This window comes from Benincasa hispida, unplaced genomic scaffold (assembly GCF_027475165.1).
Source record: "Benincasa hispida cultivar pf3 unplaced genomic scaffold, pf3_genome.v1.1 HicScf122, whole genome shotgun sequence".
Lineage (NCBI taxonomy): Eukaryota > Viridiplantae > Streptophyta > Magnoliopsida > Cucurbitales > Cucurbitaceae > Benincasa > Benincasa hispida.
This window is the reverse complement of record NW_028325543.1, coordinates 18,068-43,099: the sequence shown is the minus strand read 5'-3', so window position 1 is coordinate 43,099 and position 25,032 is coordinate 18,068. Positions and strand designations below refer to the sequence as shown.

The 25,032-nt window shown below is 37.4% G+C and overlaps 2 protein-coding genes across 45 annotated transcripts in view; both read right to left on the bottom strand.

The window, feature by feature from the left end:
- Positions 1–21,978, bottom strand: part of LOC150031426 (pyrophosphate--fructose 6-phosphate 1-phosphotransferase subunit beta 1-like) — a 33,157-nt gene extending 11,179 nt beyond the window's left edge. For 26 of the 43 annotated variants that reach the window (XR_016525834.1, XR_016525833.1, XM_090308915.1 and 23 more), the window contains exons 1-15: positions 11,721–17,754; positions 11,239–11,298; positions 9,685–9,846; positions 9,509–9,613; positions 9,200–9,302; positions 5,561–9,035; positions 5,046–5,108; positions 4,875–4,964; positions 4,448–4,674; positions 3,373–3,443; positions 1,763–1,924; positions 1,544–1,664; positions 1,361–1,414; positions 1,170–1,274; positions 760–898 (exon numbers count right to left, since the gene is read on the bottom strand). The gene's annotated coding sequence lies outside the window, so the exon portion shown is untranslated. Of the gene's footprint in view, positions 1–759; positions 964–1,169; positions 1,275–1,360; positions 1,415–1,543; positions 1,665–1,762; positions 1,925–3,372; positions 3,444–4,447; positions 4,675–4,874; positions 4,965–5,045; positions 5,109–5,560; positions 9,036–9,199; positions 9,303–9,508; positions 9,614–9,684; positions 9,847–11,238; positions 11,299–11,720; positions 17,755–21,664 lie in introns of those variants that run through there. The other 17 variants (XM_090308916.1, XM_090308930.1, XM_090308910.1 and 14 more) reach the window with 17 other exon arrangements.
- Positions 21,979–22,008: 30 nt separating this feature from the next.
- On the bottom strand, positions 22,009–24,688 carry LOC150031425 (pyrophosphate--fructose 6-phosphate 1-phosphotransferase subunit beta-like). Of its 2 annotated transcripts, XM_090308897.1 has the most exons (6): positions 24,137–24,679; positions 23,754–24,046; positions 23,517–23,622; positions 23,289–23,352; positions 22,869–22,957; positions 22,009–22,252 (listed from the first exon to the last, which is right to left on the bottom strand). In XM_090308897.1, exons 3-6 carry the CDS (start codon positions 23,610–23,612, stop codon positions 22,169–22,171), a joined length of 333 nt encoding a protein of 110 aa, XP_090165023.1. In that variant the 5' UTR covers positions 23,613–23,622; positions 23,754–24,046; positions 24,137–24,679; the 3' UTR covers positions 22,009–22,168. The 2 variants fall into 2 exon arrangements, 1 of the variants encoding a protein (XP_090165023.1); XR_016525832.1 differs by having other exon boundaries at positions 22,128–22,957; positions 24,160–24,688.
- Between the last annotated feature and the right edge of the window lie 344 nt (positions 24,689–25,032).

Genomic DNA, 25,032 nt, shown 5'->3' with positions numbered 1-25,032 from the left:
TAGGACGAATGCGATGTATCTGCGATAGTGCTAGGAAGCCTATGCCTGCCTAAACCTCCATAACCCGCTCACGTGCTCTCGTCGCATGAGCGTGATGGCCGCATACCACCGTATCCTACTTCCTGGACGCATGCAATATTCTCTCCGTAGGGTGCATACGCTGTGTGATAGCAAACGGAGCTTATCTCTAAGTTCCCCATTCTTGCTTATGCATTCCAATCCACTCTCTTGAGTTTTAGATTTGGATTTTAGATTACTCTCTCAAGTATGCCTAAATGTGAAGCATTCATAAGACAAGGTAACCGCATAGACTTTGCTGATATAAGATTATTCCTATCTCTAGTGAACAATAGCTTATATTGCTTCATGCAACCAACCATTTACCCTCCCAGACAGTTAGTTGTTGTTGATTTTACTCATAGACAAGCATTGCATCCGCCTATAGACAAGTGTAGCTATAGCTTCACACTAAGCAAATAAGTTTTACTCACACACTCACGCAACGCACATCTCTCGGTGGTTTTCTACATGCTTCATATCCCTAATCCACATGACTAAGTGTGCGATACTCTAGCAATCTCACTAAGTGATGCAATGAAAGTTAAGGATGCTAAGTAAACAAAGATGGAGATAAAATTGAAGTAAACACAGAAATGCATTGAACACATCATGTATTAATTCCTTAATCACAAAATGTCATAAAATACAATATAAGAAAAGGGAAGAAAATGAAATGACCAGCTGGAAGCAATGACTTACTTCTAGCGGATGTGCTCAAGGCTATCAGTGGTGCCATGGATGGGCGGTGGAGCTTACTCTCCCGAGATCTAGCTCCGGTCGTCTCTCGGAATGGAAGTAGGAGATGAAGAACTCTCAAGCTTTCTTCTCACGCATTTGTCTGGATTGTAGGGAAAAACCCAGGATAAGTTGAAATTCTGCTCATCGGGGTTCAAATTCTTACTCCTAATTTGAAAACAACAGATAGAAGGGGAATATAGATAACAAAGTCTTACACACCAAAAAAATGGTACCCTAGAGTAATTAATTACTCAACCTTATATTTCTACAATAAAAATAACATATAATAGCTTATCTATGACAATGAGAGTGAGAAAGAGAGAGTAAAAAGGAGGGAGGCAATAAACAAATTTCATAGTTGTGAAAAATACCTAAAGTTTTCAGCGAGGAGACAGGCATTTGTGTTGGAATCATCTCCACCAATTGGCAGGCCATCCAGATCAAAGCTTCTGAGCAGTTTCTTCAGCTTGCTTAAACTGAAAATAAAACCGAACTGTCAATTAATGCCTTGAATACAACTAAGACGTCTCAAAATGAAAATTATGGGAAGAAAGAGTTTCACCTGATCTAGAGTTTCAATCTGATCCCTCCCACTGCATATCATATCAAAACCACCCTGATAAAACAAAAATTCATTTAAATTAAGAATTGCATTCAAATGGCAATCACTTCGCATCGAGACTGCACATATTCACACTAATAATTCTAACAACTGAAAGCTAGAAATCACTTCAAGAAAATTAACCTGATTGCGATATGGGTAGATAAATTTTGCAATCAGTTCTACATATTTACATTTCATGATCCCTGTAGGACACCCTTGAAACCATACAACGTGCTTCCTTTTACATGAACCTGTAGGAAATCTTCACCAAAATCATAGAAGCTGCTAATTAGCCACAACTTGAACAAAAAAGCAAACATTTATTCTTGATTTATAAATGTGGACACAATAAGACCCTACCAAATAGTCCAGAAATCACATTATGCCCTCCCAGTGCTTGGCCACCAAACTAGACAACTCCGATCTTCAATTTCTTATTCACCTGCACCGAACTGGAATCATTTGGCACCAACATTGCCGACTGTTGGCCGAAAAGATCAGGAAACAGCTTTGTGATATCATCTGCACGCACATATAACACAATTCAAACACTCTAAAACCTTAAGAAGTAGCAACTGGCCTCAAACGCATTCAGTAAAACTCAAGTTCCAAACAAAAGCGAGATTTACAATCATAAGCAAAACACAGTAAAAGAACAAACAAAACTCAATGCATGTCACTACTCTTCCTTTGGGACATCAATCAACTCAGAGCTATGAGGGCCATCGAGGATTTTGAAGGGGTTTTTGAGAATAGAGGGAAAAGGGAGAGGTTGATCGATATGGTGGGCTTGGACTTCGCTATACACAATAGAAACACGGCCAATCTCCGACGGAGAAGATGCAATGATGGGGGAAACATCGGCATTAGCGATGAAAGGCGGAGACATTGGTAGGAGAGAAATGAAGATGAAAATGGGGAGATAGGTAGAGAAATGAAAGATTGAATCAATGAAAGAAGTCGAAAATTGAGTGTTCGACAAGGTCAAGAAGATGAAGGACGTGACTAGAATAAGAGGAAATAGCTTGTGGATGAAATGGATAACACTCTAAGAAGGGATTTCGGTTCTCCAAAAGCTCCATATGAGTCCCTGATGTGAGGATTTGGCCAGCAAGAGACTAGAATTTTTGTGGCTAAAACAACGAGAGAGAAAACACATTTGGTCTCCACGAAATTAATCAATTTGCATATAGATAAAGACCTCCACCAACATTTGATGAAAACCCAACCTTAGCAAAAAGAAAAGGCTTAAAACAAATCCCAACCAAAAACACCTAGAGACTCTAGTGGAAAAGGGACAACCAAGGTAAATGTTTAGAACTCGGCTATGCTCCACAAAACTTGCCACTTCAGGCCTAAGACATATAGGAGGTTTTTTGCAAGACATGGAAGGTATTAATAGTTCCCAAAGAACCAACCAAGAAAATAAATGAACTTTCTATGGGATTTTTAGTTTCCACCAAGAAGTGAGAACGTAAAAATAGCAAAACAAATAAATAGGCACTTCACAAGAGGACTGAGGACCCAAACGACTCAAAGAAAACTTTCATATAAACAAGAAAAGAATAAAAATGTACAAAATATTGAATGCAATATAACATGAAAATTGACTAATTTGAAAGTAAACAAGAAATCGAACAAAAAAAAAAAAAAAAAACAAAATGAACCAATCACAAAAATTACGTCGTGTACTTATAGAAATGGTGTTTCCATATATTTTGTCTGTAATTGATTCAAGTGCAGTCTGCCCATTACTATAAGTAAATTGAAAAGTCAATGCATTCAAGTCAGATAAACATAGATACATCATTGTTGTAGTTGTCATGGATTATAAGATAAAGGTCATAATTTTCAACTAACATTTTGCAACAAAAACATTATGCTTCATCAAAAGGTTGCACTTTTACCAATAATTTCAATTAATTAAATATAAAGGGCAGTGCAAAATAATTTTTTTTTTTAAAAATCACCTTAATACCCCAATCGTATTCAGGTCCACCTAGATTGTGTGACTTGCACTCATTATAAATCATCCGTTGGCCTGTATAGAACCAAAAAAGATTATGCAAAAAGGCAAAGGAGCATGAGTATAAAATACAAAAAGTTAAAAGTGAATTTTTTTTATCCCCACTTGACATATTTAATCAATTCCAATTCTGATTTGTCAGTTACTAACTTAGGATTTTAATTTGAGATTCTATTCTGGAGATGAAAATACCCACGAACTAAAATGTCATCTCTTTTTCTTTGTCCATGCCGTATAGAATCATAAATCACAATCCTAAACAACTAATCACTCAAAGAACCGATTAAAAGAGAAATAAAATAAGTCAAAAAATAAAGATCAGCTAGTTTCAAGAAATCAAGGAACAGAAAAATCATAAACTCAAGTGTGACATAATATTTGACAAAGACTAATTCAAATATTTTTTAAAACAATGATAAAATAAAGAGCTAGATTTTAAGATAGAAAAATATTCTAGGCAAGATTTAGAGTTAATATGTGACTAAATCACTCAAATTTAATAGCCTGAAGGTAAAAGACTACTACAACTTTTTCATACCTTTTAGTGTGTACTACTCCGTAACTTGAATTGGGGACAAAAATAAAGTGATTCAACCTAGCAAAAAAGTACATGATGAACTAACCAAATACAACAGTCGTAACAATTTTTTATATTGTTTAAACTAACATCCACACTAATGATACACACACGCAACACTAATGACCAAGTTACTTAACTAATATTTCAATATTTTAGCTTTAATGACATTTAGCTATAAACTAAATAATAATACATGAAGTATCAAATTTTAACAAAGGGCAAACAAAAAGAGAGAAAGAAATAGAAGAAAGGAGTATCAATGGAAATGAGATGAAGAAAACAGAAAAACAAAAAGATATTGAGATACAATCATATGAATGGAGAAAATTAAGCAAGAGATGGAGAAGATAGACGGAGAAACAGAGATAAAAAAATAAAGAAAAAGGAGAAAGAAGAAAAGGATAAAGAAAGACAAGAAGAAAGAAATCAAGTGAAATACCATAAGATGGAGAGAGAAAGAACTAGCCCTTCGTTTCGCCAACAAAGAAGTCATCTTTGACGATTTCTCATTCCTTCTTTACCGAGCCGCCTCTCTTCGCCATTCGAAGTACTACCTCTACCTTCCCTTTTGAGAACATACCTAGGAGCCCTCCTTTTCCAATAATTAAAAGAAATACCATAAAGCTTCGTCTGTGATTTTGTCGGCCGGCCCTTTACAAGACAATACTGAGCAAAAATATACACCAACAAAATAGACATTACAATGAACTTAACACATTCCTAATAATTCATGTAAGAATGGAAACTACAAAGAAGTTAGATATCTCAGTTCCAACTATGCAATTTGACCCGAGACTTAATTAAAATATCTTATCCAAATTCTGAAAAATAGGTTCGATTTTCATCAATTTGGTTGTGTAAGATACCTATATCTAGATCACCTGCTCCATTCTTCTTTTAGATTTGAACTTGCATAATCAATGGTAGGATTCTGATCTGACCTCCTCACATGACAACTGGAGCGGCGTGAATTATAATATAAGACTGGGAAGGAGATTAAAGGAAACGACAGTTACTCTAGAAAGAGATCATATTACCATCTAGTTCCACCATTGTCTTCTTGATCACAGGCTTGAACTTACATGCCAAACGAATTCTACCTTTAGAAAGAGATCATCAAATGATAAATATTAAACTAGACTTCATGAAGATGTTCTATCAATCCAAAGCCTTTCAAAATTGTTAAGTGAAAAGATACTCCACTTTTATCCTTGTTTTTCTGATCTTACATGCACCTTGACTAGTCTTTATAGTATTGTGTTAGTAACTATTAAGTTATTTGGATACTCAAAAAAAGAAAAAAAAAATAAACTTTTAAGTTTCATCAACTAGAAAATTGTTGTCTTTTTAATATAGATTGGAGAGTTTTTTTCTTCTTCCATTTTTTTTCTTCTAGTGAACTCCATTGTTCTCATTTTGGCTGAATAATTGATACTCTGTTTGTCATTTCCCTTCTTATTCCCCATAAAAAATATTCTATAAAAAAAATTATTAACGTGTTATTCAAGAAAACATGAGAACAAAAATGCATGTTTTCATGAAAAAATCATACCGTGTCTCCTCTCCACGTCCATTAACGAAGTCAATGCAGTTTCGCCAGCCATCCAATCTTCAACAGAAGCAGCCAAATTTCCTACCCGGTATGCATAACTAGTAAGTAATAGAAATGAGGAAAAAATCTATGGAGGAAACTGATATCAAGAAAAAGAATGAAAGGTTAAAAGGTTAGAGACTAAAATGATCAGGAGGTACAAGAAGTGGGACAGACAGATCGATGATATTGGTCCAGTTTTTCCACTCTGGAGGAGAGCTCCAGCAGTGTAACCCAAAGCATAGCAATAAGTTGAATCAAAGTTCGTGGGTAAACCACACATCCCTTCGTACCTATAAGTCAAAAGAAGAAATAAACAGAGATAACACACAGAGCACTAACCAGCAAAGTACAATTTTTTTCGTATCATCTCATGGCCATTCGCTCGTACCATTGGTAAGTTTACATTTGAAAGTCAAGTTGCTGTAAGCCTAACCCATCACTTGATTGGCCATTTTCTTTACGAGTTCATAATGGAAGTCTAGATACTTGATACCCCTAATTATCAAATATGAATTTAAAAGATCTTGATGCATTTACCAACATGCATGTTTTTGAGATCTCAACTGATTTGCCTACTACCCAAGTGCTAAATATAATATGTGTTAATCACTAAATTATTAAACAGGAGCGTTTAAGTAAAACAGCAAAAGTTCAAGCACGAATAGAATAAGTACCCAAAGAAATGTGACTGCCCCTTGAATTGGCCGCCCATTATATGCACCTTGTTGCCTTCTCTTTTCCAACTCAATTTCATGGAAAGACGTGTATAAAACAAAAAGAAAAAACAATTACTTGGAATGGAGCGTTAAAGTAAAACAGCAAAAGTTCAAGCACGAGTAGTAAGTTTCATTTTCCATAGCCTATCCTCATCTATAATATCATGGGCAAGAATTTCATTGAGTTCCGAAATAAGCTATTGCACCTGTAGAAAGCGGGTTATAAATGATATCAGTTCAAGAATGACATATTGATCCCTTTAGACTCTCTCTTTAGACTCTTTCTCGAGTAGCTCTTTAGACTCTCTCTTTAGGTTCTCCATTTTCTTTATGTTGTGCTCGACATCGCTTTAGAGCTACTCGAGAGAGAGAGTCTAAAGAAAGAACCTAAGATTTGAAAGAGCTAAGTTAGAATCTAGACTCGAGAGAGCAAGATTATAACTGCATAAAATAAAGATAGGAACTTAGAGATAAATTCTGTTTGCCAACCTGCATCGCATGCATCCTAGAGATAGGTATGATATTATGTGGTCGCCTTATATGTGTATGTGTCATTTTTTCATCGCATAAATAAGAATAGAGGCTTATGTGTAGGTCCTATAGTCTTATCGCATACATCGCATGCGTTCTAGCATTAAAAGTCGTAGCATTCGCATCGAGAGATGATTTACAATTGTATGTGTGTTGCATGATCGCATAGCATGAACGCATCCTAAGAAGTGTTAGCCGAAACTCTTCTCAACCCATTCACCGCATACTCATCGCGTCTTCTGTTTTATAACTCTTTTCGAACTCCGCTGCATTTGTTTATTTTTATTACCACAAACAACATTCCTAATAACTACTTGATTTATTTGGTTACCGCAAATTCTTCTGATAAATTGCCACCGCATATTTTTTTCCCAAGTCCCTGTGTTCGACCCTGAACTTACCAAGAAACTCAGTGGGGTTTACACTTGAATTCCACTGAGAAAACTTAATCAACGCATTTTCATCCATAATTCCACCTCATAAAATAACGCATCAGGTGACATGGATGGGCGGTGGAGCTGACTCTCCCGAGATCTAGCTCCGATCGTAGGCTTTGGTCGTTTCTCAGAATGGAAGAAGGAGATGAAGAATTCTTAAGCTTTCTTCTCACGCATTTGTCTGGATCGCAGGGAAAAACTCTAGATAAGTTGACATTCTACTCACCGGCTTCTTTATATAGAGCTTGGATTGCCGACAGCATTAATGGACTGCTCTGATTCTGACATTCGCGACGCGTTAGCCCTTTCTAAATCTCTGCTGCTAATGGCGTAGTAGGTGAAATGTCAACATCAGTTTTTTATTTTCCCAAGATGTACGTTGATGCGTTCATTCCACCAACCTTGCGCTGATCTTTCTATTATGCGTTATCGTGTAGCCGCAATCTTGTAGTGACCGCATTCGCTTAATATCGCAACTTCGACTCGGTGATCACAATCGCTTGACGAGCGCAACTACCATGCGATGGACACATGCCTCGCCTTCATTTTGGCTTGCCCCCACATGTGTCATGCGGACATCCAATTACGAGCAAGACGCTCTTTCTCAAACTAGACTCATACATACTTAGCAGCGGAATTGCGGTCATTTGTTTATGCGTTGATCCTGGCAACTTACTTTCGTTTTGGCTTGCCCCCACGTGTGTCTTGCGGACATCCAACTACAGGTATGTGTCATTCACAACTTAACTCTTATCAACATGTGTTTCTCCATTGCGTTGGCAGTGGAGTTGTTATTCTAATTTTCCTTTTTTTTCTTCATATAGCGAAAAATAGCAAGGTTGAAAATAAATACCTCACCCCAAAATTTAAAATGCGACAATGTCCTCCTTGCCAATAGATTGAAAGAAGTCATGCGATGTTCTTAAGAAGTTTGGTAAAGGATCAGTTTGAAAGAAAGCTAGCCGACCACTAACTTTTAAAAACATTTCTTGAGGTGATTGTCCTAAAAATAAGTTGACTCTAGTATATATATAAAAAAAAATAGATGCATGTGATTCATCATTGAAATCATAAATGGCAAAGAGAAAGCATGCGGCGACTTACTAAATTTATCAATGTTAAATGATTGCGGTAATCAAACAGGATGCGGTGATAAAACTTTCAAAATTAAAATACGATGCGATGGTGCAGAATTTGGAATAGAGTGAAGGAAAAATACAACCCCAAAATTTACGCTGTCGTCGGCATTGTTTGTCGATGCCTCCTTCTTTGCGACAATCTTCCTTTGCATTCCATCAAAGAAAACATTGAGAGGGTAATGATAATAATAAAGTAGTTGTATCTTCATGCAGCGCCTTCGCAATCGTGTGCCTTGATCGTTTGCAAAGAAAACATTGAGAGGGTAATGATAACAATAAAAGAAAGTTAGCAAAATTTTTCTCGCCCTTTTTTCTTTTTTTTTTGAAAGACGTAAAAGCAAATATATGATAACAGGTAATAATAAGGTGATGAAAGTTCATGAAGTATTGATGTAGAAAAAGGATATTCGAAAAGAATGCATCCGTGATGAGATCTTCACATAGTAGCTCAAGGACTACTTATTCCAAGCTGGGCCTTTCACGTCCACGGTGGCATTTTCTTCTTCTCTCCTTCTTCCAGAATCTTGACTGTTTTAATCCGGACCTTTTCTCGATTGATGTTTATTATGATTTCCTCTTTGTGCACATTACCAATCATTTTTTAATATATCTGCATAAATATCAGCAGAGCCTATTAAGAGTCTCATCTCATGAATGCGATATTCCATTTTTTCCTTGAGTTCTTGAAGAAACTACTTCAACTTTGAAAGAGTCACCAAAGTTCAATCCAAACGAAATATCAATTCTAAAGTAGTTACAAAGAGAAATGAGTACCTTGCAAGCAGAATTAAATCCAAAACTTGTGGTGACCTCTTTGCATTTGAGATCACCATCAATAGTTTTGGGCAACCAATCACTCGGGTTCAAATTCTTACTCCTAATTTGAAAACAACAGATAGAAGGGGAATATAAATAACAGAGTCTTGCACACACAAAAAATGGTACCCTATAGTAATTAATTACTCAACCTTATATTTCTGCAATAAAAATAACATATAATAGCTTATCTATGACAATGAAAGTAAGAAAGAGAGAGCAAAAAGGAGGAAGGCAATAAACAAATTTCATAGTTTTGAAAAATACATAAAGTTTTCAGCGAGGAGACAGACATTTGTGTTGGAATCATCTCCACCAATTGACAAGGCCATCCAAATCAAGCTTCTTAGCAGTTTCTTCAGCTTGCTTAAACTGGAAATAGAAACGAACAGTCAATTAATGCATTGACTAGATTTATAAATGTGGACACAATGAGACCCTACCAAATAGTCCAGAAATCACATTATGCCCTCCCAGTGCTTGGCCACCAGACTAGACAACTCCGATCTTCAATTTCTTATTCACCTGCACCGAACTGGAATCACTTGGCACCAACATTGCCGACGGTTGGCCGAAAAGATCAGGAAACAGCTTTGTGATATCATCTGCGCGCACATATAACACACAATTCAAACACTCTAAAACCTTAAGAAGTAGCAACTGGCCTCAAACGCATTCAGTAAAACTCAAGTTCCAAACAAAAGCAAGATTTACAATCATAAGCAAAACAGTAAAAGAACAAACAAAACTCAATGCATGTCACTACTCTTCCTTCGAGACATCAATCAACTCAGTTACCAAACAGAGTACAAAAAAAAAAAACACGTTATGAAGGCTAAAAACTCCAAAACAAGAAGAGAAAGTAAATGATCTATGGATAATAAACACCTGGATTGCCAGCGGCAGAGCTAGGAGGGCCATCGAGGATTTTGAAGGGGTTTTTGGGAATAGAGGGAAAAGGGAGAGGTTGATCGATACAGTGGGCTTGGACTTCGACATACACAGTAGAAACAAGGCCGATCTCCGACGGAGAAGATGCAATGACTAGGGAAACATCGGCATTAGCGATGAAAGGCGGAGACATTGGTAGGAAAGAAATGAAGATGAAAATGGGGAGATAGGTAGAGAAATGAAAGATTGAATCAATGAAAGAAGTGGAAAATTGAGTGTTCGACAAGGTCGAGAAGATGAAGGACTTGACTAGAATAAGAGGAAAGAGCTTGTGGACAAAATGGATAACACTCTCAGAAGGGATTTTGATGCTCCAAAAGCTCCATATGAGTCCCTGTTGTGAGGATTTGGCCAGCAAGAGACTAAAATTTTTATCGCTAAAACAACGAGAGAGAGAGAGAGAGAGAGAGGGTTTCAATGAAACGAAATTTTTCATTGAAAAAATGAATAGAGATATTTGGTCTCCAAGCGAATGTAACAATTTAGTCTACTTTAAAACACATTTGGTCTCCACGAAATTAATCAATTTGCATACAGATAAAGACCTCCACCAACATTTGATGAAAACCCAACCTTAGCAAAAAGAAAAGGCTTAAAACATAAATCCCAACCAAAAACACCTGGAGACTCTAGTGGAAAAGGGACAACCAAGGTAAATGTTTAGAACTCGGCTATGCTACACAAAACTTGCCAATTCAGGCCTAAGACATATGGGAGGTTTTTTGCAAGACATGGAAGGCATTAATAGTTCCCAAAGAACCAACCAAGAAAATAAATGAAATTTCTATGGGATTTTTAGTTTTCACCAAGAAGTGAGAACGTAAGAATAGCAAAACAAATAAATAGGCACTTGAGCTAGATTTTACAAAGACTAATTCAAGTGTGACATAATATTTGACAAAGACTAATTCAAATATTTTTAAAAACAAGGATAAATTAAAGAGCTAGATTTTAAGATAGAAAAAGCAAGATTTAGAGTTAATATGTGACTAAATCACTCAAATTTAATAGCCTGAAGGTAAAAGACTACTACAACTTTTTCATACCTTTTAGTGTGTTCTTCTACTCCGTAACTTGAATTGGGGACAAAAATGAAGTGATTCAGCCTAGCAAAAAAGTACATGATTAACTAACCAAATACAACAGTCGTAACAATTTTTTATATTGTTTAAACTAACATCCACACTAATGATACACACACGCAACACTAATGACCAAGTTACTTTACTAATATTTCAATATTTTAGCTTTAATGACATTTAGCTATAAACTAAATAATAATACATGAAGTATCAAATTTTAACAAAGGGCAAACAAAAAGAGAGAGAAATAGAAGAAAGGAGTATCAATGGAAATGAGATGAAGAAAACAGAAAAACAAAAAGATATTGAGATACAATCATATGAATGGAGAAAATTAAGCAAGAGATGGAGAAGATAGACGGAGAAACAGAGATAAAAAAAGAAAGAAAAAGGAGAAAGAAGAAAAGGATAAAGAAAGACAAGAAGAAAGAAATCAAGTGAAATACCATAAGATGGAGAGAGAAAGAACTAGCCCTTCGTTTCGCCAACAAAGAAGTCATCTTTGACGATTTCTCATTCCTTCTTTGCCGAGTCGCCTCTCTTCGCCATTCGAAGTACTACCTCTACCTTCCCTTTCGAGAACATACCCAGGAGCCCTCCTTTTCCAATAATTAAAAGAAATACCATAAAGCTTCGTCTATGATTTTGCCGGCCGGCCCTTTACAAGACAATACTAAGCAAAAATACACACCAACAAAATTAGACATTACAATGAACTTAACACATTACTAATAATTCATGTAAGAATGGAAACTACAAAGAATTTAGGTATCTCACTTCCAACTATGGAATTTGACCCGAGACTTCATTAAAATATCTTATCCAAATTCTGAAAAATAGGTTCGATTTTCATCAATTTGGTTGTGTAAGATACCTATATCTAGATCACCTGCTCCATTCTTCTTTTAGATTTGAACTTGCATAATTAATGGTAGGATTCTGATCTGACCTCCTCACATGACAAATACAGCGGCGTGAATTATAATATAAGACTGGGAAGGAGATTAAAGGAAACGACATTTACTCTAGAAAGAGATCATATTACCATCTAGTTCCACCATTGTCTTCTTGATCACAGGCTTGAACTTACTTGCCAAACGAATTCTACCTTTAGAAAGAGATCATCAAATGATAAATATTAAACTAGACTTCATGAAGATGTTCTATCAATCCAAAGCCTTTCAAAATTGTTAAGAGAAAAGATACTCCACTTTTATCCTTGTTTTTCTGATCTTACATGCACCTTGACTAGTCTTTATAGTATTGTATAAGTAACTATTAAGTTATTTAGATACTCTAAAAAAGAAAAAAATAAATAAACTTTTAAGTTTCATCAACTAGAAAATTGTTGTCTTTTTAATATAGATTGGAGAGTTTTTTTCATCTTTCATTTTTTTTCTTCTAGTGATCTCCATTTGTTCTCATTTTGGCTGGATAATTGATACTCTGTTTATCACTTCCCTTCTTATTCTCCATAAAAAATATTCTATAAAAAAAATTATTAACGTGTTATTCAAGAAAACATGAGAACAGGAATGCACGTTTTCATGAAAAAATCGTACCGTGTCTCCTCTCCACATCCATTAACGAAGTCAATGCAGTTTCGCCAGCCATCCAATCTTCAACAGAAGCAGCCAAATTTCCTACCCAGTATGCATAACTAGTGATTGGCCATTTTCTTTACGAGTTCATAATGGAAGTCTAGATACTTGATACCCCTAATTATCAAATATGAATTTAAAAGATCTTGATGCATTTACCAACATGCATGTTTTTGAGATCTCAACTGATTTGCCTACTACCCAAGTGCTAAATATAATATGTGTTAATCACTAAATTATTAAACAGGAGCGTTTAAGTAAAACAGCAAAAGTTCAAGCACGAATAGAATAAGTACCCAAAGAAATGTGACTGCCCCTTGAATTGGCCGCCCATTATATGCACCTTGTTGCCTTCTCTTTTCCAACTCAATTTCATGGAAAGACGTGTATAAAACAAAAAGAAAAAACAATTACTTGGAATGGAGCGTTAAAGTAAAACAGCAAAAGTTCAAGCACGAGTAGTAAGTTTCATTTCCCATAACCTATCCTCATCTATAATATTTTTTTTTTCCATAACCTATCCTCATCTATAATATCATGGGCAAGAATTTCATGGAGTTCCGAAATAAGCTGTTGCACCTGTAGAAAGCGGGTTATAAATGATATCAGTTCAAGAATGACATATTGATCCCTTTAGACTCTCTCTTTAGGTTCTCCATTTTCTTTATGTTGTGCTCGACATCCCTTCAGAGCTACTCGAGAGAGAGAGTCTAAAGAAAGAACCTAAGATTTGAAAGAGCTAAGTTAGAATCTAGACTCGAGAGTGCAATGATTAGAACTGCATAAACAAAAGATAGGAACCTAGAGATAAATTCTGTTTGCCAACCTGCATCGCATGCATCCTAGAGATAGGTATGATATTATGTGGTCGCCTTATATGCGTATGTGTCATTTTTTCATCGCATAAATAAGAATAGAGGCTTATGTGTAGGTCCTATAGTCTTATCGCATATATCGCATGCGTTCTAGCATTAAAAGTCGTAGCATTCGCATCGAGAGATGATTTACTATTGTATGTGTGTTGCACGATCGCATAGCATGAACGCATCCTAAGAAGTGTTAGCCGAAACTCTTCTCAACCCATTCACCGCATACTTATCGCGTCTTCCGTTTTATAACTCTTTTCGAACTCCGCTGCATTTGTTTATTTTTATTACCACAAACAACATTCCCAATAACTACTTGATTTATTTGGTTACCGCAAATTCTTCTGAGAAATTACCACCGCATATTTTTTCCCAAGTCCCTGTGTTCGACCCTGGACTTACCAAGAAACTCAGTGGGGTTTACACTTGAATTCCACTGAGAAAACTTAAGTGCTCAACGCATTTTCATCCATAATTCCACCTCATAAAATAACGCATCAGGTGCCATGGATGGGCGGTGGAGCTAACTCTCCCGAGATCTAGCTCCGATCGTAGGCTTTGGTCGTTTCGCGGAATGGAAGAAGGAGATGAAGAATTCTCAAGCCTTCTTCTCACGCATTTGTCTGGATCGCAGGGAAAAACTCTAGATAAGTTGACATTCTGCTCACCGGCTTCTTTATATAGAGCTTTGATCGTCGACAGCATTAATGGCCTGCTCTGATTCTGACATTCGCGACGCGTTAGTCCTTTCTAAATCTCTGCTGCTAATGGCGTAATAGGTGAAATGTCAACATCAGTTTTTTATTTTCCCAAGATGTACGTTGATGCGTTCATTCCACCAACCTTACGTTGATCCCTCTATTATGCGTTATCGTGTAGCCGCAATCTTGCAGTGACCGCATTCGCTTAATACCGTAACTTCTGAGAATGTAACAATTTTTCGCATAATGAATCTCTTTGATGGGCTGTTGTTTTCCGTTGAGTTTGAGTTTTTCATGCTAATTATTGTGTTTCCAATTTTATTATTTTCTTTCAATTTTTTAGTTATTTTTCTGCTTGTTCATGCAATAGAAGTGGAAGGTTTTTCCCAATAAGTTGACCACGATGGAGAGAGAAGACACCGGTAGTTCATTGGTTAGGGTGGCAAAGAGACTGGCAGATGGAAAAATGACAACTGACAAAAACATTGGTGGGCAAAGTCAGTGGGAGACGAGGAGGTTGGATGTGCTGAAATTTGTAGATGGAAAATTATGGTGGATGGAGAAAGAGGCTTGGGGAAGGGGTGGACTTGCGTGAAAAGATGGGAAAACAAATGGTTGCCCATGTGAAATGTCAAAAGGTGTCGGCCAACCTGATAACTTGTAGAAATACAAATTATTATAGTCTTTTACTTGGAATAATGATGATAGATAAGAAGAATATGTGTCAATCTTCTTAAGTATTCATGTTATTAAACTTGTGTGAAGCATCTCAAAAACACCTACTACCCCATATCATGAGTTATGTTGCACCAAAGTGTCTATTTTGCAAACTGATCGTAGGACCTACATCGCATGTGCAAAACCCCTACCCGACGAACAAACAATTAGTCGCATGCCTCGGGATCTCAGAGTCAATACCAGCGGATCTTCTCGCAAGTATTTAGAATATTGACCATGATAGCAATGCTGAAATTCTCACCTACCACGTTAGACGATTACGACTTATCAGAGTGGGAATTCCACCTCCATATTTCACCTTGATTCTTCATCGAAGCTTCGCAAAAGCAAGAGTCTAAAAGGGCTTTCTGCATTCATCCAACCATTATATCACAAGCAGCCTCAACATTCATCTGTGAGAAGCAAGAGATTACTAACAATTGCCCTTCACCTTATTTCTCTATCTTCTTAGTTGTTATAGCCTTTTGTTTAAGAGATAGTTCATTTGTGTATTCAACAACTATTTTAATATCATCATGTTCACTTTCATCATCTTATCTATCCTCACTTTGGCTTTATCTCTTGTCATAAGTAACTAATTCTAATGGGGTAAGGGTGAAGATTAATATCATGATCTAAGTAGAATTTGTGGAAGTTATTTTGTTTGCTTAATATATGAGTATTCAAATGATTGCCTATGAGTACTCAATGAGTCATGTAGACTAACAACCTAAGACGGAAAGTAGTTGTGGATCTCATTAAGCAAAGCAAGAAATATTTGTCAACCCCGAAGCTTATTTTCTCTACTTGTGTATGTTATATAAGATTAAGTGTAAGTTAATACTAGGTTGTAGGGAAAGCTTGAGGATGCTAAGGAAGGAAAGAAAAATGATTTCAAGTGTTGATTACTAAGGGCTCTCGGGTGCTAAGTGAAAGAAGTGTAAGTTAATACTAGGGTGTAGGGAAAGCTTGAGGATGCTAAGGAAGGAAAGAAAAATGATTTCAAGTGTTGATTACTAAGGGCTCTCGGGTGCTAAGTGAAAGAGTAAGAAGGCTTGGTTAAGGAGAGAAATTTTGACCAAGTGTTGAAGGTCATGATGCATTGACAGTCATGCTGAGGTGTGCGATGGCCTAAGCATCTTTAGGTTAAGATGAAAGCTAGTGGTGTGAAGAAGAACATTGGCTAAGTGTTGGCCGAGAAGAAGATGCCATGCGTTGAGCATGGGCTATGCGCTAGTCGAGCCTCACGTTGAGGTTAGTTGGGCAAGGACGCGCGCATGGGCGAGAATGCCTTAAGCGATGCGGCTTGTGCATGCATTGGTGTGCAATGGTCGGGCAAGGATGTGTGTAAAGTAGGCCCATGCGATGATCTTGAGACTAGGCATCGGGTGCGAGTAAGGGCGCTGAGACGTGCACTAGCTAAGAGGTGTATGCGTCCAAGTAAAGCCATGCGTTGGTAAGAGTTAGTAAGCTATGTGTTGGTGATTAGGGGAAGCTTTTCAGCTTAATCATCGATTGTAGTGGCCAGTTGTCGAGATTAGAAGGTTTAATGTTGACTTAGTGGGATAGGTGGCAGCCTAAGTGTAATTAAGGTCATGCATCTCTTAATCTAAAAGGGAAGCCTCAGTTCAAGAACTTGGTTTGGACAATTCTCTAGTGTTAAAGGGGTGATTCCACAGCCATTTGAAGGCTTGAGGAGTGTAGATGAAGCTATGAGGTTGCTGGAAGGAAATTCTTAAGAATTCGAGTTGACATTAGAAGATTTCCTCAAGAAGTCAAGCTCTCAGGTGATTCTGAGCAGGGTGTGAAGATTGAAAAATTCTGACCATATCGTGAAGAATTTGAAGCTCAAATTTTAAGGTAAGTAAGTTAAGACGATTTTAAACAAGTTTGTAGAAGGAAATTTCCCGAAATAATGTCTGGAAAAATAAGTAAATTCAGCTTGAAGTTGAATTTGTATTTTTGGGTTGAATAAGCATGTAGCTGGAACAGTTGAGCACGCAGGCAACTCAACCGGGAAGGCTACAGATGCGCGCAAAGGCAGAATGACGCAAGGCGTTGCATGGGTGTGTACGCTAGGTTGCGCACGAGGGTTGTACAAGTGTGCGCGCGAGGCGCTGCATGCAAAGGTTGAGTATGCATTGATGCGCGCAGTTGCGTGAAAAGACAAAATTTACTCCTCGTGCTTAGAAATATGTCTTCGTTGGCTATCCTCTCCATCAACGTGGGTATAAGTGTTCTCATCCACCCTCCCACAAGTATTTTATTTCGATAAATGTCACCTTTCAAGAGGATCAACCCTTCTTTTCTATTAGTCATTTTCAGGGGGAGAGCTCTAATGAAGAGACTAATTGGCCCCCGTCTTCGATCTTTTCTGATTCCCTTCCTGATCCTATCTTGAATATTACCGACACTGTCACTGTCTTACCTACCAAATAGGTCCATGGATAACATACTATAGGAAGAATCTCAAGAAGGAAATTATGCCACCTATTGTTTCTCCGGTAACGATCTATGAGTACGACCCAACATTAGCCCAAGGTACTCATACTTTTGTCTTTAATAACCTCGATATTTGTGTTGAGAATGATAATGATGCTCACCCCCCCCCCCCCCCCCCCCCCCCCCCACCCCCCCCCCCCCCCCCACCCCCCCCCCCCCCCCCCCCCCCCCCCCCCCCCCCCCCCCCCCCCCCCCCCCCCCCCCCCCCCCCCCCCCCCCCCCCCCCCCCCCCCCCCCCCCCCCCCCTCCCCCCCCCCCCCCCCCCCCCCCCCCCCCCCCCCCCCCCCCCCCACCCCCCACCCCCCCCCCCAACCCCCCCCCCCCCCCCCCCCCCCCCCCCCCCCCCCCCCCCCCCCCCCCCCCCCCCCCCCGCCCCCCCCCCCCCCCCCCCCCCCCCCCCCCCCCCCCCCCCCCCCCCCCCCCCCCCCCCCCCCCCCCCCCCCCCCCCCCCCCCCCCCCCCCCCCCCCCCCCCCCCCCCCCCCCCCCCCCCCTTACTCGTCTCTGATAATATTGGTATTTGTGCTAAAAATGATATGTGTACTGTGGAAGAAAATAGCAAAACTAATGATTGTACCAAGAAAGTTGTGGCTGATATGGCTGGGAATAAACAAGTTGAAGCAACTATTCCAGGTAGTTGACCAAGTAAGAAATATAGAGGTTCTACAAGATGATAGTTAAGCTCAACAATCTCAAACCAGCTCAACTGAAGCTCGTTATGAAAATCATTGGAAGAACTTTCTAAGTCAATCCAATCATGAGGCAATCATTATGCCTCAGGGACCAATGACAAGAGCTAAAAAACTTGAAGAGGGATTAAACGCTTGCTTCCAAGCTAAATTTCCAGCCCATCACGAAGAGTTGCAACCCTTGAAGCTCCAAGAGTCACTTGGGCACCCAAAAGTCCTAATGAATCTGCAAAATTCATATTCATCCCCGTGTTTAATGCTTGATGTATTAATTTATTTCAATGTATTTACATTTATTAAGGTTCAAGAGTTTTTGTTGAACCTAGTCAATTAAGTGAAAAATTATGTCCTTTCAAGTTGTCTTTTCAATTAGTATAAATACCTATGTAGTTTGGTCATTGGAACACACTTGAGATTGAATGAAATTTCATTAGAGTTTTTGTCTTTCAAGCTTTATGTTTTTTCTTTGTATTTTTGTGTTTAAAATGCATGTATTAGAACTTTCAATCTAGTTTGATCAATTAGATTGTGGAGAGTTCGACTTCTTAAAGTTAGTAACAAGTTCTCCTTTCTTCTTGATCATCGACCAATCTTCCAAGCCAAATATGTTTAGCTTTCTTGGGGTTGCTTATTAAATAGTTCGACATGGTTGTGAACAAAGACTGGCCCTTCCATCATCTAGATGTGAAAAATGCATTTCTCAATGGTGAGTTAAAAGAGGAAGTCTACATGAGTCCTCCAGGTTTTGAAGCTCAGTTTGATCACGAAGGGTGTAAGCTAAGAAAGTCATTATACAGATTAAAATAGTCTCCAAAAGCGTGGTTCGACAGGTTTACTACCTTCGTTAAATCTCAAGGTTATACTCAGGGACACTCTGATCACACTCTGCTTACAAAAAGGTCAGTGTCAGGAAAGAGTGTCGTTCTCATTGTATACGTGGATGATATTGTGTTATCCCGATGATACTACAGAGATTGACAGACTGAAAAAGAAAATGGCTAAGGAGTTTGAGATTAAAGACCTCGGAAGATTCAAGTACTTTCTTGGGACGAAAGTAGCACGATTAAAAGAGGGAATTTCAGTCTCTCAACAGAAATACACACTTGACTTGATAAAAGAAACAAGTATAACTGGATGCAAAGTTGATAACCCCGTAGAAGTCAATACCAAGCTTGGCGACTCTATTAACTTTCCTGTTAATAAAGAAAGATATCAATGTTTAGTAGGGAAACTAATTTACCTATCCCATACTAGACCAGACATATCCTACGTCGTCAGTGTGGTAAGCCAGTTTATGCAAGCACTATGAAGAGCATATGAAGGTTGTTGAACGCATCCTAAGATATTTACAAACTACTCCCAGTAAGGGTTAGATGTTCAAGAAAACTGACAAACGAGGTATCTCACTTATACTGACACTGACTGGACAGGCTCTATTGTAGACAAAAAGTCACATTTGGGTACTGTACCTTTTTGTGGGGAAATCTTGTCACTTGGAGAAGTAAGAAACAAATGGTGGTTGTTAGAAGCAGTGTTGAAGCAGAATACATGGCTATAAGTCTGGGAATATGTGAAGAAATCTGGTTAAAGAAAGTTTTGTCAAACTTGTGTCGGGATTGTGATCATCTGATGAAGCTCTACTGTGACAACAAAACTGCAATAAGTATAGCAAATAATCTGGTTCAAGATGATAGAACCAAACACGTTGAAATCGATAGACACTTCATCAAAGAAAGATTGGACAGTGACAGTATCTACATTCAATACATCTCTTTCGGTCAACAGGTCACAAACATCTTCATAGACAAAAGGACTTAACAGACAGAGTTTTGATTTTTGTGTCAGCAAGTTAGGTCTTACTAACATCTATGCCCCAATTTGAGAGAGAGTGTTGAAAATAAAAAAGGACTTCACTTTTGAACCCTAAGGGCATTTTAGTAGTTTCATCTTACCCTAGTCTGTATTAGGGTTTCCTACATCTCTATTTATATTTGTGCCCTGTTCTGTATGAAACATAGAAAATAATAATAAAAAGAGTGATTGCATCGTGGTTTTTTCTCCCTGTTCTAGGATTTTCCACGTAAAATGTTGTGTTCTTCTCTTCTCTTTGTTTCATCAAATAGGAACCTTCCCCTCTTGTATCAAACACTTTATTCATTCTAATAAAATATTCATAATCTTGATTCTTGGAGAGAATTCTCCTTTTATCTCCTTTAGGAGACATCAATTTGGTACCAGAGCATCCGTGGGCCAATATTGACTGCCGCCAGTGGAACTCCAAGAAACTCTTAGTGACGTCGATCACAAGAGGAAGCTTTGTGAGTTGTCCTCATTGTCGAACAACTAACATCTAATTAGGGGGAACCCTTGAAATTCCAAGAAAGAAAGAAGAAACCGAAGATTTATCAAGATTTTGCAAGAATTGACTATTATCGATCAAAGAAGACGTCCAAGAAAAAAAAAATCAGCAGTTGGTATAGGCAAGAAAATAAAATTTACTTCCAAAAACAAAGTTGGAATTCTGACTCAAGTGGTTCAAAAGAAGAATTCCAACATACTAATTTTGTCCATGCTCGATTTTCTCAAAGCACCTATCATTATCCACATTGGAAATTTAATTCTAGTGATTCTAGTGACTCCAATGATGTTTCTAAGGCAATTTGGGGTGGGATAAGAAGGCAACAATATCGAAAAAGGTCCAAAGATCCAATCAAACCCATGTTTCAAGATATCAACGTAAAGATTGGGAGTTAGATGAATTAAAGAATTATCAAGAATCATCAAGAATCGATTTTTACAGCCCAAGAAAAATGTTCAAGACACAATATTACTCTTTTGGTTATGAAACACGATCACGAAAGGTTGATTCAAGAGAATCAATGGATGAGTCCTATACCCATCATGAGATTAAAACATATTAAAGAATCCAACAAAATGACTATTTAGATCTTGTAGCAGATATAAAGAAAACAATAAAATAAATCCAACGTTCGTTGGGGAAAATGAATCAACATATTGATCAACTATCAATTCATTTGCAAGAGTTCAAGAATGGATGAGAGCTCCAGCAGTGTAACCCAAAGCATAGCAATAAGTTGAATCAAAGTTCGTGGGTAATGGAAGTCTAGATACTTGGTATTCCCTAATTATCAAATATGAATTTAAAAGATCTTAATGCATTTACCAACATGCATGTTTTTCAGATCTCAACTGACTTGCCTACTACCCAAGTGCTAAATAATGTGTTATCACTAAATTATTAAACAAGAGCGTATAAGTAAAACAGCAAAAGTTCAAGCACGAATAGAATAAGTACCGAAAGAAATGTGACTGCCACTTGAATTGGCCACCCATTATATGCACCTTCTTGCCTTCTCTTTTCCAACTCAGTTACATGGAAAGACATGTATAAAACAAAAAGAAAAAACAATTACCTGGACATTTCCGTGTGGATCTCTTTCAAGCAACAATTGTTCTTGGATTGCTTGTGGAAAAAATTCAAAAAGGTGATGAGATTGAGTAGTAAGTTTCTTTTTCCATAACCTATCCTCATCTATAATATTTCTTTTTCCATAACCTATCCTCATCTATAATATCATGGGCAAGAATTTCATTGAGTTTCGAAATAAGTTGTTGCACCTGTAGAAAGTGAGCTATATATGATATCAGTTCAAGAATGACATATTGATCCCAAGAATCTTGGGTTTAGTGGATAGTGAGCATACAACCAAAAGAAATAAACACAATTAGTTACAATAACAAAAGAAATACCTCCGGAATGAAGTCAATCAAACCCTCAGGAATAAGTACAACACCATAATTAATAACCAAGTTCAAAACATTTACTAATTACATCGATAATGTAGTCTGTAACGTTTTTCAAGGTAAGCTTCTTAGCCGCAACCTGCAAAACACATTGTAAATTCGATGTACCCTATAAACTAAAGCTCTATTAATATATGAGTCAACATTCAAAACAAATTATTTTTTGTCTAGAAATTTTGTCGCCTGCATACATTCAAAACCAATAAATCTCTATGAGTCAACTACAACTAGGTGGTAGAGAACAAATTTTTCAAAGCTGACAAAAAAAGGCATCCGATATCACTTAGGCAATTGAATATGATATGGGATGTCAATCCTTAGTTCCATTACACCATATTAAAAGTTTCAACCTAATTCCATGAATCTTTTGTTTATCACAAATTTTTATCTTTACCCTAAGTTTTGTTTGATATTTACCATTCTATGTAAAAATGCAAGAAGATGAAATTCTGAAACAGGATATATTAACTGACTCAACAATTTCAATTTTCATGTTTACATGAGAGTATCTGTTGCAGAGATTATTAGTTATTACTGAGACAAAATCTAGTTCTCAAAGGGAATAAACAACCCTAGGGTTGCATGTGGAGGTAAATGCCCTTCTTGACAAAGATTTCTATCTGGTAAAGCATGTGGAGATAAATGTCCTCCTTGACAAAGGTTTCTATCTTAAGTAGTTTAAATAAAGCAGCTACCTTTTCTCCAATAATAATAATATTTGGATGAGTTTGCAAAGCACACTCTAGTGTGATGTGAGAAGCAGCACGACCCATAAGTCGTCCAACTGTGGATATATGTACACTGTTAATGCAATATGATAATAAACTTGAAACTTGAGTGAGAAAAAAAAGGTATCAACATCACAACAATAAAAAAGTACAATTTCACATTAGGTTAATAAAATTGAGTAGCCGTGAAGTGCTCTGTTTTTTACAGATGAGGCAACAAGATGGGCTTTATTATTGATATTATCTACTTATTTATAAATATATATTTTAAAAAAAGTGGACATATCTGAACTTGAAATACTGGTAATGTCAATATTTCAGTTGTTATGAACATGTCAGCACATCAGAACTATTTTTAGTTTCAATTTCATTAAGTAAAATGCTTACAGTGGTAATATTTTCCTGTAGATCGAGCATCAACCATCACATTACCAATCATTTCTGAATATATCTGCATAAACATCAGAAGAGCCTATTAAGCGTCTCATCTCATGAATGCAACATTCCATTTTTTCCTTGAATTCTTGAAGAAACTACTTCAACTTTGCAACAGTCACCAAAGTTGAGTCCAAACGAAATATGAATTCTAAAGCAGTTACAAAGAGAAATGAGTACCTTGCAAGCAGAATCAAATCCAAAACTTGTGGGGACCTCTTTGGATTTGAGATCACCATCAATAGTTTTTGGGCAACCAATCACTCGGGTCTTCATATTCTTACTCCTAATTTGAAAACAATCGAAAGAAGGGGAATATAGATAACAGAGTCTTGCACACAAAAAAAAAAAAAAAAAAACAGGAGCGTTTAAGTAAAACAGGAAAAGTTCATAATGGATTTGGCATATTTTCAAAACCTGATAACATAATGGATTTCTGATTTTCTCTTGCTTAAACAACCATACTAATGATGGTCTATGAATCCTTGAAGAATGCATATCCCACTCACTTTCAATCACCAATTAGAACAATATTCTTTCGACTTCTGAACTGTAGGAAGTGTGGCAACTAGCATCAGCAACAGACCTACAAAACCCATATATATTCACCATTTGTGTGACCATAAATGGGTCATGGTATCCACATAGTAAGCCACTTTTGTTGACAAGAATATACTGGAACATGCTAAACCATCTTCTCATCAACAAGTCTGGCAAAGAGGTATTCATGTGGTGAGTACATAGACAACAGATATATACCAAAAAGAGGATACAAGAAAGAAGAAACAAAAGTGTGTTACCTATCATCATGTAATGAACTTACATATAGTAACAACAAAACAGCAGACTAACAAGAAGAAAGATCTGAGTCATTGGAGCTTTCCTGTCCAAGTAGAAACAGTAAATCAACTGGATCAGATGGAAAAAATGATACAAGTTCTCTAATGCCAGTGAAATCATTTCCAAAGATGACATCCACCGGAGAACTGAGCATTAGATACACTCTCCATTTCATCTTTTCATATAGAAATGAGCCTAGACATCTAAAAGAGAAACTCAAACAACAAGCAGATAGAAGTGTGTTTGCAAAATCTATGGTCCTGATGTCAGGATTTTGGAGCAAAATCGAATGAAAAGTTTCAAATACCCCCAAAACAAGTTCCTCTTCAGTTACATTGATAGTTGCTAAAAGCCAAGGTAGTGTGTTGTACATACATCAAGAGCACAATTTTTCATTTCTTTGGTGATAGAGTTGTCCATGACAGTATTGACTTGACTATATATATAGAACTCCTTGAGAAGGTATAAAGAATGTAAAAGTTGACCTGGTTGTGTTTCGAATGTACTAAGACGAAAATAAAACTACATGTTCTAATACTTCTTGAATTGATGTTGCTAGATGTGGCACCCTATGAGATGGAGACTTCATCATCGTGACCAGGATTGCACGGGTTGTTGCAAATGTGTCTGGATGTATGCCCATCTCCCCAGTCACATTCTTACGGAGCATACTCGTCAAAATAAGAACTAGTTCTTCAATACGAGATACAACCACTACTCCAGGACACTGAGAAATGCATTTCAAAATGAGACCAAGTGTTTGGCTGTGAATTGGATGGAAAGGAACTTCAGCAACATGACCCAACACTAGAATTAGTGTTGCAAATCCGACCGCAAGCCTTTGATTGAAGGGCAA

What these genes read in the sequence shown, in the direction of transcription:
- LOC150031425 (XM_090308897.1), bottom strand. Translation starts at nt 23,612, where the DNA reads ATGAAGACCCGAGTGATTGGTTGCCCAAAAACTATTGATGGTGATCTC. An exon ending in GATTTGATTCTGCTTGCAAG is followed by an intron (nt 23,353 to 23,516) that starts GTACTCATTTCT and finishes ATGTTTATGCAG; the next exon opens with ATATATTCAGAAATGATTGG. An exon ending in TTATTATTATTGGAGAAAAG is followed by an intron (nt 22,253 to 22,868) that starts GTAGCTGCTTTA and finishes TGTGTTTTGCAG; the next exon opens with GTTGCGGCTAAGAAGCTTAC.